Genomic DNA, 19975 nt, shown 5'->3' with positions numbered 1-19975 from the left:
ACATAAGCTTAATTATTATTATTTTAACATGTTAAAAATACAGTCACATCAAAATAGGGTACACAGTTATAAAACTGTTGCGGATGAAATAAGAAAATAGTGTGTATATATTTTATATATAAAAATCTACAGTATTTACTAATGCTGATACATATTTTGGAGCCTCATATTGTTTGCACAAATAAATTGTACAGCTTCGTTATGAATTACAGAACCATCATTAAACACTGAGATTATTACACTTAGCCACAATATTATATACATACATTTCTAAGCTGCTGTAAGCAATCAAAACTAAAGTAAGCCCAAGTCATATTTATCTTCACAATTTTAGTTTAGGATTTCAGTGTAGTGCTTGGCTACAGTTACTTCGCTGCAGTTTGCAATTTTCAAAATATAAAATTGCCCAGTTATTAAAAATTACATCAGACACGTTATATACACAAAAAAAAAATGTTTTGAAACATACTAAGTAAATGTTACTTCCATTTGTAAAAAATTGTTTTACTTCTGTACCTTAAACTTACAGAGCCAACCTGCAGCAATAATAGGCACTAAAGCTCATTTTTTAAAGGAAAAAAAATAATATCCATTTCTATGTTTTCAGTTAACAAACCTTAGAGAACAAAAGGGAACAGGACAACTTTCCAAACCGGTGTTGACACCAATGTTTAGTACTTCAGTACTAGAGAAATGTCTCTGTTCAGCACTCCAAGGACCTCTCCTGGCGAGACCCTCCTCTGCCTCAGCTCCTGGTGAGAGGTCAGCGTGTCCTGCAGCTCGCAAGTCTCCATCCTACATGTGCCACTTCACCTGCTTTTCATTCCACCCCCAATTCACAGTCAAAGAAAGGAAAACACAAAGGAGAAAAGGCTGCAAACACTAATTAGAATTACTTACATCAGCAGGAGTTTAAGGTTCCTGTTAACAACAGTCAGGGTCATTTTAGTGTGAAACACGGCGCATTGCAAACCCACAGCACAGCAGCACACACCCCATCACACACAGGAACACGCCAGCAATTTGGGGGAAAGAGGGCAAAACACAACAGAATCCACTCAACAAAGCTTAAGAGAAGGGACACTGCATACTCACATAGCTCAGGGAGTATCAATATTGGAGCAAAGCTCCAACTCCTGCATGCACTTCACAGAGATGTTAACGAGCTGTGCAATTCTCTCATACCTGTGAGATTTGGCCCTGCAACCTGTTTTAGTCTGACAGCACAGCATGGCAAAAAGTGAAGGGTGCAGCACCATTTCTGTATCTGGAATTAGTCTCACTGTGCTCCAGTCTTTTGCATATAGAACTACATTCCAAAGGTAGATTTGGGTGAGAAGGTACAAATTCTCCCCTTTCGATGCACTTACAAAACCCCTAAACACTGCCCTGAATTTAAGCACCATTTCTTAGCCAGATTAGAGAGACATTTTTGGCTTTTTGCTTTTGCCTGCCTGCTCCTTCCTGCTGAGGAAAATGACAAACAGTAGTCAAAGGAGAGGAAATTAACTCTCACATATGATTAAATTAATAATCCCAAAGCATCTCTCCTGCCCAGAACAGATACTGGGATGCTGAGGCAGTTGTATAAAAATGACGGAAATTCCCATTCAAAATGAATGGCTTCTCAAATAAATTATAAAGAAAAATTAATATGAAAAAAAGTACTTCACAAGCTTTGCCCAAAGTTAAATGCATTTAAACTCTTTAGCTCTTTTCCATATGAGTTTGTGTACTGTAAGTGCACACTCACACAGGCGCACACACACACACATCTGTACAGTGCATTAACAATGTCAGTCAAAATAAAACTTTTCAGTGTGTTACAGGTTTTAGGCAGAAAGATTGTAACACAAGTTATTCAAATATGTGAGGAGCAACAACAGCATGAACCACATGATGTATATGAGCTTATTGCTATGTCTATGTGCATTAGATCACTTCCAGTAGCTTCCATGCAAGTCCAAGAACTCCACCAGCTTTCAACCAAAGTCTGAAACATCTCTGAAACAGTGTCATTATTTTTGAACTCACATGAACCATTCACATTTCAGAGAACTGAGGTGGACTACTACTGACACAGTACTGTTCAACTGGTTTTGGTTCTTGCCATTTTACTAAGCACAGCCAGATTCTCAGAGAAGCACAGATTCATGCATAGACAATCCATCAGTTCTGTTCCGATAGTGCTGGGCTTGAGCTGATGGGTTTGGATACTGTGGGGAGCCATTCTCTTCAAAGGCTGGGGAAGTCCTGTATCTCACTGGACTATCCACAGAAACAGCAGGAAGACTGCGTTCTTGTAAAGGTGCTGGCTGGAAATGCTGGTATCTCTGGAAACTATCCAAGTGGCCTCTGCTAAGGTCTTGGCTCCAGGGCTGCCTGTAGGGCTCGTGTCTGTAGGTGTAGGCGGCGTCCAGCCACTTTCTCTCCTCTGGCAAATAATCTGCTGGAGGGATGATGTACTTGACACCCGGGGAGGACCTCGAGTTGCTGGTGTAAGCATCAACAGGGGCGACTTCAGTCTGAGCAGGGGCTGGTGAAAGAGGATTCTGGCGACTGGCAGGATAGGAATTCATTTGCAGTTTATTTGGGGAATAATCTACTGACATGAAAGGAGGGTATGGCCTTCCAGAGGGGCTGGGTCGATTCCCGTGGTAATGCAGAGGTGCAGAACTTGCATTGCCTATACTGGCAGCATGCTTTGGAGAATTCCCATAGTAAGTAGGGGGATTACTATAACCTGGCAGTGGCTGTTTTACATTCAGTCCATGAGATGGACCATCAGACTGAGACGCGTATTTTGGAGATCTGGGTTGTGAAGTGAAGGTGTAATTATTGGGTATTTTTAATGGAGCTGGTATTTTTTCTATTTGCTTTTTTGGACTATTAGAAAATGCTACATGCCTAGGACTTTCTGGATGAGCTCTCTCAAGCATATCTTCAACAAGATTCTCATTCTCAGTTTCATCCTCTGAAACATTGTCATACTGAGACGCATTAGACCCTCGCTTACCTTCATCAGCATCCAAAACCCTTACTTTTTGCTTTACATTCAAAGGCTGCATTTCTCCAGGACTTGGTGGTGGGCCCAAAACAGAAGGGTTTACTGGCCTCCCTTTCACCTCTGCAGTGAGTTTCATTGTCTTTTCCATTATTTTGATATCAGATGGTTTATTCCACTTAGGTACAAATTCCCTTCTTGTATTGGAAGCAGCATTAGAATTTTGATTAGCAGCTGCATTATTGTATAGACTCGAGTTGTCTTGCTCTGTTGGCTGAGGCTTTTTTCTGGTATCTACCTCATTCTTAGGCAAACTGTTTTGTGTCTCTATTGGTCGAACCTTTTGCTGTTGTAAGGAAGGTTTCTTTTCCACAGAATTAATTCTTTTTCGGTCATTTGGTGAACTTTCTGGTTCTTCTTCTGTGGATGGTCTCTCTGTCCTTGCTGCTTGAGTACCAGTACTGTTCTGTCCATTAAGCATTGGAGTGGAGTTAAGCACAGAAGGCAGAGGTCCTGATGGAATCTGCCCCAGTGGCTTCTTTGGAAATTCATCTTCTTTACCTAAAACAAGAACAGGAATAACATAAATTCACCTTTGTGCAGAAGCCTTCTTTAATCTGTTCATCATGCAAGCACAAATAGTTAGAAATTAACTGGGCCTTTCTCTGGGTCACCATTCTGCTGAACACCTCAAAGATTCTTCTAGACACTGACATCAAACACACTTTTTTTTTAGCCTCTCATGCCAACCAGTTTATTCCTTCCTATAGTGGATGCAATCTCACCAAGCTTTTGCTCTATCATGATACTGCTGAAAAATAACCCATTTTCCTGGATGACATGTTGGTTACAGTAGCTATTCTGTATGGAACCCTCCTCACATTGCTCCATTAAACAAATTACCTCATCCACTTTAAAAATCCTTTCCAGTATCACTCTCCCACCTGATTGTTTTCCATTCATTCATCCTTTAATGTTCACCTCTAGCAAGCCACACCATCAGCTCCTCCCTCACATGCATGAAGTTCCCAGATGACATCTTTGAACTCTCACTTCAGTTTTTGGGTGGATTCCTCATTAACATTTACACAATTAAGACCTTGTTCCCCCTAAACCCTTTTCTGCCTAGAAACTTCACTCTCAGTATTAAAAACCTCCAGTAAAAGGTGCTACACACAGAATCTTTTCTTTTTTTTTTTTTTTCAGTTCAGCTTTTCATCAATACAGAACAACTGAAGCTGCTGACACCAATACTGGCAACTTCATGGTTTGAATTGAGTGTTCCATGGAGGGACACAAGGGCATCATTTACAGAGCAAGAACATGAATGGAAACTTCTACCAGACTGGAGCTCAACTCATTGCATCAGCCAATGGTAAATGTCAACTGTGTGGGGACCCAGAGCAACCCACACTGACATACAGAAACAATAAAGAAGTGTTTCAAGGCTGGATGCTGCTCACAGAACAATTCACATCAAATTTTCTACTGCAATCCTTCTCCTTAGCAGTCAGCACCCTTCATAATCACAGCCAAAGTATTTTATCATATCTACTTGCATATAACTTATTTAATTGTGTAATCCATTACTTTCCCATTATAGGAAGAAAAGGTCATGCACTTCTCATTAAATGTATTCATCTAGATTTAATTCATTTGATGTTCAGCATTAAAAAAAAAATACACAAAAGTTTTCAAGTCAGCATTACCAAACAAGTCCTATTCACTGTGCATCTATTTATAAAGAGAAGCATTGTTGTAAGGAGGAAAAAGAAATGGCTACCCTTGCTTAAATGCTATTCAAAATAAATTATATAAAATGGCTGTTGGTAAAATAATTTTGTTTAATCCCTGCTTCATCCTAAGGCAAGGACTGTAGAATCTCTTCCCATCAGAGATCAGAGAGTTAGCACCTCACTTTCTAGCTATTTGTAATTTAAATTCTTTTTGTTTGTCTATAAGGGTTCACAGCAGTGAATACACACAAATACCTCTCCCTGACAAGTGCTGTAGTTACCAAGTGAGCTATGTTCATTTATACAGGCGTGAGCAGGAGCTCAATCTTTGATGAGTGGTTCATGATACAGATACACTGAGGAAAGCCAGCAGCCAAGGTCACTGTTATTTGTTATAACAGCATAGCAAACTACCAGCAAGGATCAGTTGCTATATAAACAAAAAGAAAACTCAGAGTTTGAGCCAGCCAAGCCATTGCAGGACAGCAGAGAAGAACACAATGGTACAACAAGGTAACTGAATAAATGCACCTAATAGAAACAGCCTAGATTTGCCAAACAACTAAACTAGTGTTTTCTTGATTTTTCTTCATAAGGGCCAAAGTTCATATGGAAACCTACCCTGCTTCAGAAATAGCTTCAGAATCCTCACTTCACATAGAGCACACACAGTGGGGCCAGGCCTCAGCACTGGGCTCCAGTGAGGGGCTCCTGGAATTACAAGTCTGATGTTTGGTCTCTTTCCATACAGGGCCCCACTATTCCCATATAAAACCTGGAACAGAGCTCCCAGACCTGCACCCCCCTGCAGGGGAGTGTTCCATCACTGGAAGAACAGATGAGGGGACAAAGGAAGGAGTTGCACAGATGCTGGAAAAGAGCTGATTTAACAGCTCTGCAATACTCTGACTGCTGCACCAGCCTCTCCAAAATTGCCCTTTAGTCTTTATAAACAGGAGTTCACTTTCTGAACTTGCTTCTGTTGGGCAAGAGGCATTTGTATCTTAATTCCATCTGCATCCTCAAATACACCATTAGGCAAAGCTGAAGATCTTGTCTCCTGAATAAAAGTGAATTTTGCACATAATAAATATTCCTGATACTTAAACTATAGATTGCAGTGCTTTCAGTCTTACTAATCTTGAATGGTAAAATAGCATGAAGCCTGCATTAAGAAACAATACTTTGGTGTGTATAAAATACATACAAAAACCTGCCATTTAAATCATACTGAATATATCTTTATGGGCTGCTAATCCATTGATAGCCTCCAGGAGATGCACAGCAGTTATGGAATAGCACAGAATATATGGAATAAGAAAATGGCTCTGCAACATCACTAAATTATTTAATTTCTGTCCTTGTATGGAAGACATGTTTTAGAAAGAGTGTTGTTTACTTTCTTCCACATTTGAAAGTTAAAATATTCTAGTCATATATATAAAAATCTGAAGACCAGTTCCTCTGGTAGCTACAATGCTTCTTTCATTTGCCCAGGGTTATCAAAAGCATGAACTGATTTATTTTCTCCCAGCTTTTACTCTAGAAAACTTCAACAGAGCAATAGGAGAGCCTTTAAACATACTTGGTTGCCCAATAAAAGTGAGGTTTGTGTGAGTTTTTGGTTTTTAATTTCACACACTTAAGGTTTCCTAATTACCATTAAGCTCCAATAAACTCAAGTGAGAATACTGCAGACATTTTTATTGAATTCTATTGAGGCTGCTTTGTGTCACCTTTTCTTCTCATTCAGGGTAAAGGAACCCTACAACCAGGCATATGTGGGCTGCATGGTCTAGATGATGTATCCTGTAACATGAATCACAGCTGTGAAGTGACTATCAGAAAAATCTTGCCATGTCTGTAGTGAAATTGTTAGAACTCTAAATTAATTCACATCCTGAGTAACAAGGAAAGTGTTGCAAGACAATTTGGAAGAAAACCTCTGCATTTTAACAGCAGGATACCATGTTTATAGGCTGGTAACAGCAGAGCTTAGTGCTGTCAGGGAAAACAAAACACAGAACAATAAGAACATGTGGAAGAAAGCTCAGTGGGAAAAGAAGAAATACAGGTTGAACCTCAGCCACAGGACTTCCACAAAACTTGGTTTGACTTGACCTTGGACACAAACAAGTGGCAGTGGTTGCTCAGTCACCCATGTCTGCTTGTGGAACTAAGCAAAGCCACATAGCTGGAGGCACCAACTCTGGAATCAAAGTTACCAGAACAGGCCTTGTTCTGGTTCAAAGGTAGTCCAGCACTGATCACCTCCAGCCATAAAAAACACTGGGAGGAAAGGAATTGTGTAAGGATCCATGATGTTGCAGCAAAATGACATTTTGCAAACCAATCACCTTGTAAAGGGAAATTTTTGAAACTGCAAAATGACTACTTAATTCTAATTTAAGTGTTCAGGTCATATATAAATGCCCATACACACACACACAGAGTTACCACTTCCAGTGGAACAAGAACTTAAAAAAAAAAAACCCAACAAATAAAAACTCCTGAAGTTCCAAAGAAGTTCATATAACAAATAAATAAACAAGTAGAGGATAATCAAATTACCACCATGCACATGACAACAATGGGACACTCTTCAAATGCACAAAGAGCATGCCAACTGTTTTTGGGAATGCTTTAACCAGTCCACTATCAGCAATAACAGCAAGAAACCCATGCTGCTGCATGCTTGCAGCAAGCAAGAGAGAAAAAAGGTAATAAAAGCAAAAAGCTGAGGAAAAGAAATCATAATGCAAAAGCAAACAAAAGAAACCAAGTCACAACAAACATCTCTAGCTGAAGAGGTACACAAACAACTCACCAGACAAGCACATGCAAAAGCACCAATTCCCATTTCTTTTATCTACCATTTTTCCACTCCAAACCTGCCTAAAGCCTCACACACAGCTCTCAACCATCTCCTTTACTACTTCAACTGCACTCATTGTTCAAACTCCTCAGATCTGAGCATGAAGAAATTTTATTTGGATGTTTAAAAGGAAATTCAGTTGAGTATCTGTTTGTGTTGTTGATCCAAGATATGAGTTAATTCCCTGTCTGGACGTATCTGTCTAACTGAGAAATTGAGAAATTGTGAAATTCTACAAGAAGTACTTTTGGGACATCTTTTCTATACAATCTGTGATGTTTACAGACAAGAATTGAAAGCATTTTCAAACTAGAAGTTAAGACAAAGCTTCCAGTTCAGCTGTGATTGTTTTGACCTGTACAATCATAGAAATGTTCCTTTGTCATCTGAAGCAATCTGGGCAATGAGATTTTTTCCCAAGTTGCCAGTATTCCTGTGAGATATGGATATCTCTTTCATCCTTTTCTCCTTCCTTCCTTCAACAGAGTAGGTTTTTGGACAGTTTAGTTACTGGCTTTTCCCAAAAACAAGCACTATAATAACTTGTATCAGAGTTTACAGAGCAGGAGCTATAGATTTTTCATTTTTCCTTTAAAAGAAAGGTAGTGATTTAGTTGGCTTCTATGCAGTATAGCATAAAATAGGCAAACAACAAAGGAAATAGGGTGAAAAATGGGTGAAGAAGGAGAGCAATGGAAGTAGAGGGAGACAATTTAAGCAAAACAAGAACAATCAGGTGCTTGTTTGTTGTTGGCAAACATATTCCCCGACACAAAAAGAAGCAAAGCAAATATGAGCAGATCTGACTGTTCCCAAAAAAAGAAATACAAGCCATATGAAAGAAAGTTTCCCTCTTGACTTGCTCCTGCTCAAATAAGCCTTGGCCACCACCCAGTGGAAGCTGATCTCCACTGCAAGACTTTCACAGATAATTGCTTCAGGAGGCACTAACAGCCTCGTGCATCGAGTAGCAGACATATAATTGGAGTAAAGTGCTTTAAGTGCTCTCTCTGGTGAATAACAGTCTAGTCCTTAATTTCAGCACCAGAATACATGCACTTTGACTGTTCTAACACAATTTTCAAGGATGGTAATGGTCATAAAAACAACTCTTAAAATGACATCTTGAAATTTTGTGTTTATTTCCGATCAGTGACATCCCATCTTCTTCCGTTTACAAGTCCAAGAGAATTTTAAAGAAATTTAAGTGCCTGCACTAGAAGCTCAAGCTGCTGTCTGAAAGTCAACCTCTGCTCCTCCTTTCTTTATATGCCATCATTGGCAAAGGAGTTGCTAAATGAAATACTGCTGGACAACTTGAAGGGAGAACTGAAAGCAGTGTTTGCCTCTCTTGCAGCTGTGCCACTTTTATAGGACTTTGACAGTAAACATCTACATTCAGATAAACAATAGAAATCTTAACAGATTTGGTTATTAGCCAGAAGATACAGGTGACCAGCTGCACATCTGTAAGGTGCCCTTGCAAAAAAGAAAGTTCTAAAATTAACCACTGCTTTATATTCCTAATTCCACATTTCTTCCAGAAAATATAATTACTTGAAAAGTCTGGTTTAAACAGCAATATGAACAATGACCAACACAACTATCTGGATCATGTGTTTCAAGATCATGCAAGTTTTAAACAACATAGATCTTTAAATGATGCAAAGCCAAAGTCTAAAACTGCTAAGGATATATACTAACTATATTAGTATAACTCCACATATTATTTTAGTTCATAGTATTGCAAAGTATTTGCATCACACAAGAAACAAGGCAGAAAAAAATAGTTTAGTTGATTAAAGCAAGAAGTGCATTGTCTGAAATAGCTACTTGTGTATTCTTGAAGTACAAGAGAAAAATCCAAAATTCTTCTGAAACAAAACACAACCAAAAGAAAGACACCATCAGAAACAGGAAAGTCAAGCCAATTTCCATATTTCTATTGCTTTGCCTTTGTCAAAAGGTTCATTAACAGGAGAGAACAGACATTATTTAATGGATTACTGAGGCAATATACATTTCTGCACTGTCACTGCTGACTGTGTAAAACAGATCATTGAAAAAAGATATTAATAATAAATTTAATAACATATGACTTCAAAGATAAATATCAAATAAACATTTTAAAATTTATGGTAAATGTGAGACTCAAACTTTGCTAGTTTTCCCTGAATACAGAAAAGATTGGGAAAACTAGAATTGCAGTTCAAACCTGATGTTAATGACACATGTAGATTCCAAATTTGCCAATACTGCTTTCAAATTAAGGTACAAGACCTTTTTCTTTGATTTAAGGCCTTCAGCTGCTGCAAAGTCTATTAAACTTTCAGTCATAAATATCCAGCCCAGGATCCCCTGCCCACCCTTTTCAAGACTCAAATATTAAAACACAGGTGAGAAACTGTGTCAAGAACAGACCTGAGGGGCTTCAGGCCTTGAAGGTGGGCATGGCTATCTTGTTCACAAAACACTGGATTAAAAAACTGTTTTCAGCAAAATATTTTTAATATGGAACTTTCACTGGTAAGCACTTCTGTTTATTAAAGTCAGACACTATAAAAATCTATCCATATATAAATACTGTTTATTAAGCATTGCATTATTCATGTAGTCCTACAGGAAAAAATTACAGCAAACTAGAAATTCTATCCATATCTTGTGAGCATTTACAGAATTTTGCTGCTGTTTTAAATAACAGACAAGAAAAGAATTTGCATCTAGGAATTTTGGAAATCAATGGTGTACACCAAGAAAATTTTTCTCATTATAGTCTTAACATCACTCTTGAATTAAGGAAGAGATTATTGAATTTCCATTGGATCTGGCTCCAGGAGAACATGTAAAGTCTGACAGATTTAGGTGAGAGTGCTCTTAAAGAACCAGATGTGGTGTGGACATCCTTCATCACACTCCAGCCAATCCAAAAAATCCCAAATGCCTTTTCCTCTTTTTGAGGCTGTGTCAGAGAGGTCACAGCCTCCCTTCTCCAAGGTGTCAAAAGCCACAGCTCCCAGTAAGAGGTGTGCCTATCACACAGACCCCTCTCTCCAGAGCCATGGGAATAGAGGGATGCCCACCCTGGATTGCAAGAACAGCACTGGAGCTGCAAACAACCCTCTGGAGATTAAGCATGGACTGCCCTACACTGGGCAGCACTCAACCAGAAATCAGCACAGAAAGGAAGAAAAATCCATGGCCTTCTTTATGCAAAACAGTCCTGGTATTGGCAAAACACAGTGCCAATCACTGACATCCAAAATTAGCAAGATCCCCTTAACACTCATGCCTTCTGGCTGGACATTTTAAGGGCTTTGACAGTGAGAAAATGTTAAACAAGTCCCTTCTTTCTCTGCTCTGAAGGGAACAAGGAGCTCCTTAATTCAGTGAGAGAAGCCATGGAGGAAGAGAGCCAGAGAAAGCTACATCAGACATAAATAGACATCCACTTTAAAGTAACACAAAAGTTATTACCTCTTTTAATATCCTACTGCAGCTTACCCTACTAGGGCAGGAAAATCTATACAGCCTAACAAAGGATGCCAGATGGAAAATTCCACTGAGCTTAATTAGCTCACTGCTATTCCTGGATGACTGATACTGATGCAACTGCAAGATGAAGATTTTTTTTTTTTCCTTTTTCCTAACATGCATTTTTACTTTAGTTCTTTAAGGTGTAATTTTTGCTCAGTGTAGGAAAAAAAGTACAAGATAGGAAGCAGTGCTTTGATTTCAGCTGAGAAAACTAAAATAAATATTATTTTCTCAGGCTACAGTGAATACTTAAATGAGCAGGCTGGCATTTTTTGTGGCTGTATCACATATCATAGTTTCATATCTTTTAGATGAAATTAGAAAGAAAATGAGTGGAATTGAAGGTAGTAAAGAGAGTAGGGCCAGACAGACATTTGCATGGGGGTTGCATGGCCAGTTTTTGGCAGCCTGTGGGAGGGACTCCACCCTGGAGAAAGGGAAGAGTGTGAGGAGTCCTCACCTCAGGAGAAAGAAGCAGCAGAAGCAATGTATGATGAACTGAGCACAACCCTAATTCCCCCTGCTGCTGGGAAGGAGGAGGTAGGAAAAAAATAAGAGTGAAGTTGAACCCACCAAGAAAGGAAGAGTGGGGGAAGGTTTTTATTAAAGTTTTATTTCTCACTGTCCTATTCTGATTTAATTGATAATAAATTCAGTTAATTTTCTCAAGTCAAGTCTGCTCTGCCCATGATGGCAATTGCTGCCTGATCTTCTCCTTATCTAGAAGTCTTTTTTTGTTTTCTCTCCTCTGCCCAGCTGAGGAGGGCACCTGGTATCCTACCAGAATCAACCTGCCACAACACATCAGCAAAACTGAATGTCTAGAGAATGTTCAGAAAGAACAAGAATAAGAAAAAGAATACTGTTTGAAGATAGTGATTAACAAAACTAAAATGAGGAGACTGCAGAACATTTAAAAAAATAAAACCAAAGGCTTAATAAATTCATACGAAGAACAAATGAGGCACCCTCACTCAAACAGAGATAAGAGCAGACAAATCAGCTAGATTCCCAAGGATTAGGATGAAGGCATTTTATTTTTAGTCTGTGAAAGGTTAAATAATGTTCCCTTCTACCCCTAGCAAAAACATACCACACAGAAATGCTTGCCCAAGTTAATCTGAAATCAGAAACGTAAAAGCTCCAGCATCAAATTCCAGCCCCAAAATACACTTCACTTTGGCTTTTCTTCCTGATTTAAAATTAAACCTTCTCATTCATGTTCAGGAGAAAAATCCCAACACACAAAAGACATTTTGTTACTGATTTTTCTTTAGCTACCAAAATTAAGAACCAATGTGAGCCAAAACACTCAGCTCACTGTATCAGGAGTTACACCTAAGTGTGCACAGTGTGAAAACAAACACCTACATCCCACTGCCAGAGTGTCTCAGGAAGAAGACACAGTCACCATTCCTTGGTTCTTAGTATCCACAAGAAGACTCAGTGAGTCTCATATTTTCACAAGGGGGGTGACTCTTATGTCACCTAAATAGTCCTTGAATTTTCTATGAAAATCCAGAGTACTCTTAAACAAACTTTCACTTGAAGGCATCTTATGTTCTACCAAAACAAAGGCCCTAAAACAAATAAGTTAGGAACAGACTTTCTTCCTTTTGCATCAAGAAAATTTCCAGTAAACTCCATATTTTCCACAGAAAATCTCAATATTACTTACATGCATGTGATTTTCTAGGCTGGAAGATAAACTACCTCCATCAAATTGCTAACTATAAAAATGTTTTCCAATTGTGTTTACCACAATTTCAAGTGAAACTTTTCACTGATGAAATTTACTTTACCACATCCATTAAAAAAATCTATGGGTGTACAAACTTGATGGTTCAAACATTACCATGGAGAACTCTGTATTTAGGATTGAGCAGACAGAACTCCTATGATCCATGCCCTTGTTACATGCTGGTGTGGAAACTGATGCTAAAGGACACAGCTGCTCATATCTGTCCCCACTGCACAAGATGCTGAGCCAGCACCTGGCTGAAATGCAGGGACAAAGAACAACTTTTGAAGAGAAAGTCAAGATTGAAACTCAGCTTGGGGAAAAAGGATGGAGAGATTATAGAATAGGAATGCTGTAGTGAGAAAGGGGAAGCAACAGATGAACAAGAGCAGAAAGTAGACTTAGACCTATTGTGGGTGGAAGAAATTCTGCTGGACAGACTGTACAGAAATTCAGGAACAGAGCAAAATATAGGAATTGGGAGCAAGAGAAATGGGAACTCTGAGAAGAACCAAAATAGAAACAAATATACAGGAAGTGTTTGTATTCCATAGGATCAGATCTGAAGAGCCAAGTAAAACAGGTATTTACTTGGAGTAATAATAATAACAGTAATAATTAGGAGTTCTGGCACAGCCCAATACTGCATGCAACAAATAATGTCAACAGAAACAGAAAAATTTGGTTCATTAATGAAAGAACAAATTATCACAACAATGCTACACACAGGTAACCTTTATTCTGACATTTCTTAACTTCTGAAAACTAACCATAGCAACTTTAAAAAGTTACTTCTAGTAACTTTAAATTCTGCCATGTTTGTAATTTTTTAAAAAACATTTTCTCACATACTATTTTACAATTAGCAAGGAAAAAGTAAAAGGACTCTGAGTAATCACAAGAAAAATTCCAATTAAAAATTATAGAGACAGGGATAGAGAAGATAATATAATCTTAAGAGAAAGAAGAGATTTGATACATTTCATAAGTAAGGTCACATGAAAGCATCTCTTATCTGCAACCAAAAAGCACAAAAGCTAAAAAGAAATAATGAAAACTATTCCATTAAATACCCAGCAAGTCTATCACTTGTGAAAAATTTAAAATCTGGATTGGACAAACAGAAGCATCTATTTGACCTGAAGTTTGGTCCATCTAATCAATCTACAAAACAATCTGGATTCTCAGACAATGTAGTGTTTCAGATACTTTGAAACCTTAATATTTGATCCTCTATTTGAAAGGTTGTATAAATTAAAGTCAATAAAATTACCAGAACGTGGTATTTTTCACAATGCTTTGCCACTACCTTAAAAACAGTGAACAAAACACCAAAAGAAGATTAAATTAATAAAAGGAAGAGTGGTGATTTTGCACTGTGAAATATTTTTGGATAAAAATTCCCCAAATCTATGCAGTGATGAAGAAGAAAATATTTGCACAGTTTTCAACAGCATTAATTAACATTTTAAAAACTACCAATGTGTGAATAACTCCAAATATCTAACTCTGCATATGTGCAAGTTTCTTACCAGCTACTGGTAAATCCAGCTTTGCTCGTTTCAATTCTGATATAGAATTTTGGAGCTGCTCTATTACAAAGTCATCTTCATAGAAGAAATCCTTGGCTAAAGTCTCCTGCAGAAATTCTACAAGCTCTTCCATTTGTAATTTCATCAGATGCTCTATATAAGGAGAAAATATCACATTATACATTAAGATACTTTGATAATGAACACTCAAAAATGTACTTTAGTCATGAGGTGCTTTTGTTTTCAACATAGAATGAAAAACTTGTTAATTAGGCATGTAACAGATTTCTAAAACCAGAGGTCTAAAAATACATTGAAAATTCACTTGCAAGTCACCATGGAAATCTTTTCTACACATTATTCTTTACTTAGGACAGTGTTTTACAAAAAGGGTCATCTTCAGAAAACTAACTACAAGCCACCCTCCTTCAGCCTTCTCATGTCCAACAGCTTCAGGTTTTTATTTGTCAGCCTGCATCCTAACTTACAACCACATATATCATCTCTCTTATTAGGAGCTCTGAAAAGCAGAAAAATGTTTTAAAAATTGCTATTTACAGCAACCTCATTCACAACTGAACTAACTCCCAATGAAATGATGATGGCAGTTCACACTTCAGAACCACTGCTTCAGGCTCTCTGAAAATTCAGGTCATATTCTGAAAGTCATTTTACAGTTATCAGACTATTTTTCTGTCCCTTTTTACACAGTAGTAAGGCCATGTTGCAAAGCTGTAACTGCATACCTATGTCTCTTTTTTCATCATTTGTACGTCATCAAAAGTTTTAGATCTATAATTTCTATATGGAAACTATAAAAAAAATGTTTTGGTGCTGTAATAAAAATGCCATTGGCATGTATTCCACTGACACTGACTGAATAGCTGTATCATGCATGTTTTTGAGGGTAGATAAGAAACTGGATAACAAATCAGAATCTGTCTTCTGCCAGCCCTCTCATCTCCTCTCTTGCCATGAGGTTCTCTCAGTGTTTGATTATGGAGGAAGTTGCTGTGTACTTGCTAAGCAAGCAAATCCACACTCAGAATTTTTCCTCAAGTCTTCCCATTAAAAGAGTGGTGAATAAAAATAAAAAAAAATCAAGTAGATATCTTTTTCCAAATAAAGAAGAGAAACCAAAATGTTAAGCCTAATGATTTGCCTCTGAATGTTTAGCTTTCTCAAGTGCAATAATGTAGAAGACAACCTGTTAGATTTTTCAAAGTTGTTTATGAACAAACTAATGAAAGCATCCCAGTGAGACAGTGAGGTAGCATCACCACAGTTCAAGAAGGATAAACTAGCAAGGAAATTACAACATTGATTCTGTGGGCCCCACACAGACCTCTGTATTTACATAAATGACTTCACTCAAAGCCAAAGTCCCCAGGAAGAGTGTCTCAGAGTCAAGATACAAGGTATCATCCTCAGAAATACTCAAATCTATTTAGAAGACAACATTCATCCTCAAAGCTTTTTGGGTCCTTGGAACTGGGATACTCAGTCACTTTGGGGAACCAGGCATGGTGCTTTAGACAGTACTGTTCCAAATCTCAAATTTTACTTCACCCAGAGTCAAGAGATGAAGGAGAACAAATAAACAGTATTCTAAAGTGACATAGACTGGTGATCTTGTTGCTGAGGTATTTGCTGGTAATTTTTCACCATTTAGTGGCATTGTCTTGACTCTTGTGTGCTTTTTTGATTAATTTAAATCCTGTGGAGTCTAAGAAGCCATTTCCAGACCATGAAACTACCACCCTATTCCACATTGTTAGTCAGTAATACAACTGAGTTCAGGTCTAAATAACTTTCTTACTCTAATAAACACTTCTGTTTGACAATCACACTGCACTGGGGCCAGCTGAGATGGAGTTAATTTTCCCCACAGCTGCACTCCCAGTGCTGTGCTGTGCACTGGTCTCTAGAAAGATCCATCTTGTTTTCTTCTTCCCCCAGTCTTGTTGAAGAGGGGAAGGATAGAGCAGCTTGGCAGGGACTAGGATCTAGCCAAGATCAACCCACAACACACACACATTAATAAAGCAAATATTTTTAACTTTTTGTGCATAAGGGATGAAAAATAACTGTCAGAAGCAGCATAAGGCACATGGGAAACTAAAATTTTCACACGTTAAGGTCAAACTACACAAAATGAGAACAGAACTAGCTGAACCTCTGTTTAGGTTTCAAATGTTTGACAAATTTCTTACTTCTGTGCAGTTTCAGAATTGTGTAAGACATAGCAGTGAGAATCCGCTCTCCTTCAAGTATGTAGATATCCCATATCCTGAGGCTTAATGTAAAGGGAGTCTGCAATGACAGAATCAGCAATGCTGTGAAAACAGTCTGCCCCAAGTCACAATTCAAAACTGCAACAGAAAGAAAAGCATACTCACACGATCAAGAAAACACTGGAAAAACCACTTGGTTGTGTAAAAGCTGGTGGGCATATCCTGGGAGTCCTGCAAACAACACAGAAGTTAAAAAACACTTTCAGAAATCTAAGTAAGGCCTTGCACTCTCCATGAAAAAAAAAAAAACCTTTTCCCCTGGAGGCTCATATACTCTATAGTCACTGCAAATAATTAAGTTAACTATATAACACAGTGTTACTTCAATCCAACAGATGGATTTTCTGGTTTTTATAAATTTTCCTCATCAATTTCACCACCTGAAGTACACTTGGAGGTGCTGAAGTATTAATACATGCTAGACTTTTCTCATGTTCTTGGGACAGAGGTAGCAGAGGATAAAATCCTCTCTAAAGAAAATAAATCAGTATTCTGGAGCAACCCAGGTTCAGGAACTGGATCCATTAAGTCTTTCATTTCTCTGTAGCAAGGCTCACAATTCATGTCCAAGGCAGAAAGGACTTTCTTACAAAAATACACATCCACCAGAAACGATTGTGAAACAACCAATTTCTTTGACCACTGGGCTTCAAACAGGATTTGGGCTGATAAGGAATTTTATTTCTTGATTAAAGGGCCTAATTTCCCCTAGAGCACAGATAATCCATGAGGTATGACACCCAGTCAAGGATTGCCAAAGCTTCTTTGCAGCCTCATGGAGCTCTTCAAAGTCCTTTGCACAGTAAGAAGAAAAGCTGAAGTAGAAGTTAAGAAATCCTGAATTTTAACTGTGGGATAACATCATATCCTATGTTTGCCAGATTCAGATTTTCCAAAATTTAAGGACCAAATTCCAGAACTAAGTTATATAAACACTGAATAAACAATGGGTCAAATCCCTTTGGTTTATGTACAGGTTTTACTTCTGATTTTCAGGCTTATTTTAGTGACACACTCGCAGGAAGAGATGAGGAAAAAGATGTTGCTACAAATGAGCAAATCTTACACCATCTTTTAAGAACTGGATATGGATTCTGGCAGTACTCATGCACTGTAAAAGGAAATTCTTCAGGCCTACTGGAAGAACATTTTTCTCCCATCAGAAAATTAATTTACATCTTAAAATAAATATAGCCAATATTAAAAAAGGGTGTATTATTTTCTATTTAAAAGCATTAGAAGAGATAAAACTTTACATGTAGCTTCATGAAAAAAGAAGTATTTTTAAAGGACCATTAACTCCTCTTATAAAGGTGATTTTTTAAACAGAGATTAAAACTGGTTGGTCCTAAACTCACCTCTGTCCAGAGATGAACCACAAAGCTAAACATACAAAAAATCCCTGATAAAATGTTCTAGCATCATTTTGCTTACAGAAGCTCACACAAGGCCAAACAGAAGAATCACACATCATCCTTAACTCACAGATCCCAAGTGAGAAAGACACCCAAATTAATCACTCTTAGGATCCAATTTTATCATAACTTTGTCAAGATGCACCATCATAACTTTGTCTATAATGAAAACAACAGTATTTCTGCCTCTTAAAACTTTGCATTTTTTCCTGAGGTTTGAGTATTCTTGATCTAGTGGGTTCACCTGAACTGAAACAAGGTAGAAAGCTGTAAATTATCATTGTTTGTATAGTGAAATAAATACTTACCAAATGCTGCTTAAGTTTGGACAAAAATTTCTTCAGTATTTTGTCATGATGTTCCTGAAACCTCAACAGTTTTGGAAAACCAGGAATAAAGAAACCTAAGAAAAGAAGTTGACCATTTAACAGGTGTTTGTAGTATAAAATGACATTCAAAAAGCCATTAAGGCTCCAAGAACATTATCCTTCTCTAAGATCACTGGATCAGAACAGATATTCATAACAATATTTTGATGCTTCTATATAGCTATGCACCTACTCCTGCCTGAATAGCTACAGTCAGTGCAATCCCTTAGTGACAATTATTAGATCAGAATGACAAATGACAGCAGATCCATCAATCCTACATTAGTCAAACCAATATAAGATTGTGTGGAAACCACATTTTTAATTATTCTTTAAAAGAAAACCAAAACAAAGAATCACAACCCTCACCCACCAAAATTGAAATTATAGCCTATAATTTTCTATAATTGAAATGATAGAAAATTCATGATAGAAGGGCAAACAGCATAGGTATCTACTAGAACTGTCTGTATTGAAGAAAAGACACGAGGGATATTCTAGCAAGACAAATATCATGATTATATCCAATAAGTAAAGACTGTGAGCTCATACAACTGAAACAAAGGGCATAAGAAACCTCATCTAATTGTTTGAGTGATTACACATGGAAAATGAAAATTCTAAGATCTCCTTCCAGTGGAGGTATCAGCAGAGTTGAAGTTATAGAAAAAACCTCCAATATATTTTAAGCAGTATGAAAACTGGAAGAACAAGTACAGACCCATACTAGCCATGCAACTTAAAAAAAAAATTACTGAAGTCTTAGATCAAAAAACCAAAGTCTTTCTAGTTACCAATTGTGTAATTCAATACACAGTCACTAAGACACAAGATTTACTATCTCAGATTCACACAGTTCAGTATTTCACAGATACAAATGCAAATTCTACAATACTTAAATATCAGGTTGCATATTAGGAAATTTCAGTAACACAGGTAAGGCATTTGATTTTTTTCTTACTGTAAACAGTGACTACATCAAAGCTAATTAGCCATCAACAATAACAATAAAAGTTCTTTTTCCATGGAAGTTTGCTCTTTCCCATTTACATACACCAACTCATTATCTTGAATTTTTAGGACTACAGAAAGATCAATGGAAAGGGCTTCTAAAAAAGCAAGTGATTTTCAGGGTCAGATGTCTGTATCTTATCATTTAGAGACTTCACATCATCCATGCAATATGATAGAGAGTACCAGAGAGGCCAAATTCATCCCTTGATTTCAAGTAGTTTTATACTAGAAATTAGTCTGGCTAATGGGCTGCGCCCAGAAAGTATTCCAGGTTGCTGTATCACAGGTAAAAGTGAAGAACACATGAAAAACCTTATCTGTGGGGAGGAGTTTTTTAACCATCCTAATCTTGCCAATATGATTCTAATTGAATTACTCAGCCCACTCCTGTAATTTCCATAAGGAGATGTCCATTTCAGAGAACTACTTGATGGTCAGTGGCATCAAGTACAAGTATAAAAG

At 37.6% G+C, this 19975-nt stretch overlaps 1 protein-coding gene across 3 annotated transcripts in view; it reads right to left on the bottom strand.

The window, feature by feature from the left end:
- Positions 1–3: 3 nt before the first annotated feature.
- USP6NL (USP6 N-terminal like) overlaps positions 4–19975 on the bottom strand; it is a 109399-nt gene continuing 89427 nt past the window's right edge. For all 3 annotated transcript variants that reach the window (XM_079304429.1, XM_079304427.1, XM_079304428.1), the window contains 5 exons: positions 18440–18534; positions 16822–16887; positions 16636–16735; positions 14423–14575; positions 4–3565 (listed from right to left, as the gene is read on the bottom strand). In XM_079304429.1, coding sequence (XP_079160555.1) covers positions 2136–3565; positions 14423–14575; positions 16636–16735; positions 16822–16887; positions 18440–18534 — 1844 coding nt within the window. In that variant the 3' untranslated portion in view covers positions 4–2135. The remainder of the gene's footprint in view (positions 3566–14422; positions 14576–16635; positions 16736–16821; positions 16888–18439; positions 18535–19975) is intronic.

The sequence above is a fragment of the Erithacus rubecula genome (genome assembly GCF_903797595.1).
Source record: "Erithacus rubecula genome assembly, chromosome: 4".
NCBI lineage: Eukaryota > Metazoa > Chordata > Aves > Passeriformes > Muscicapidae > Erithacus > Erithacus rubecula.
This window is presented reverse-complemented; position numbering and strand designations above follow the sequence as displayed.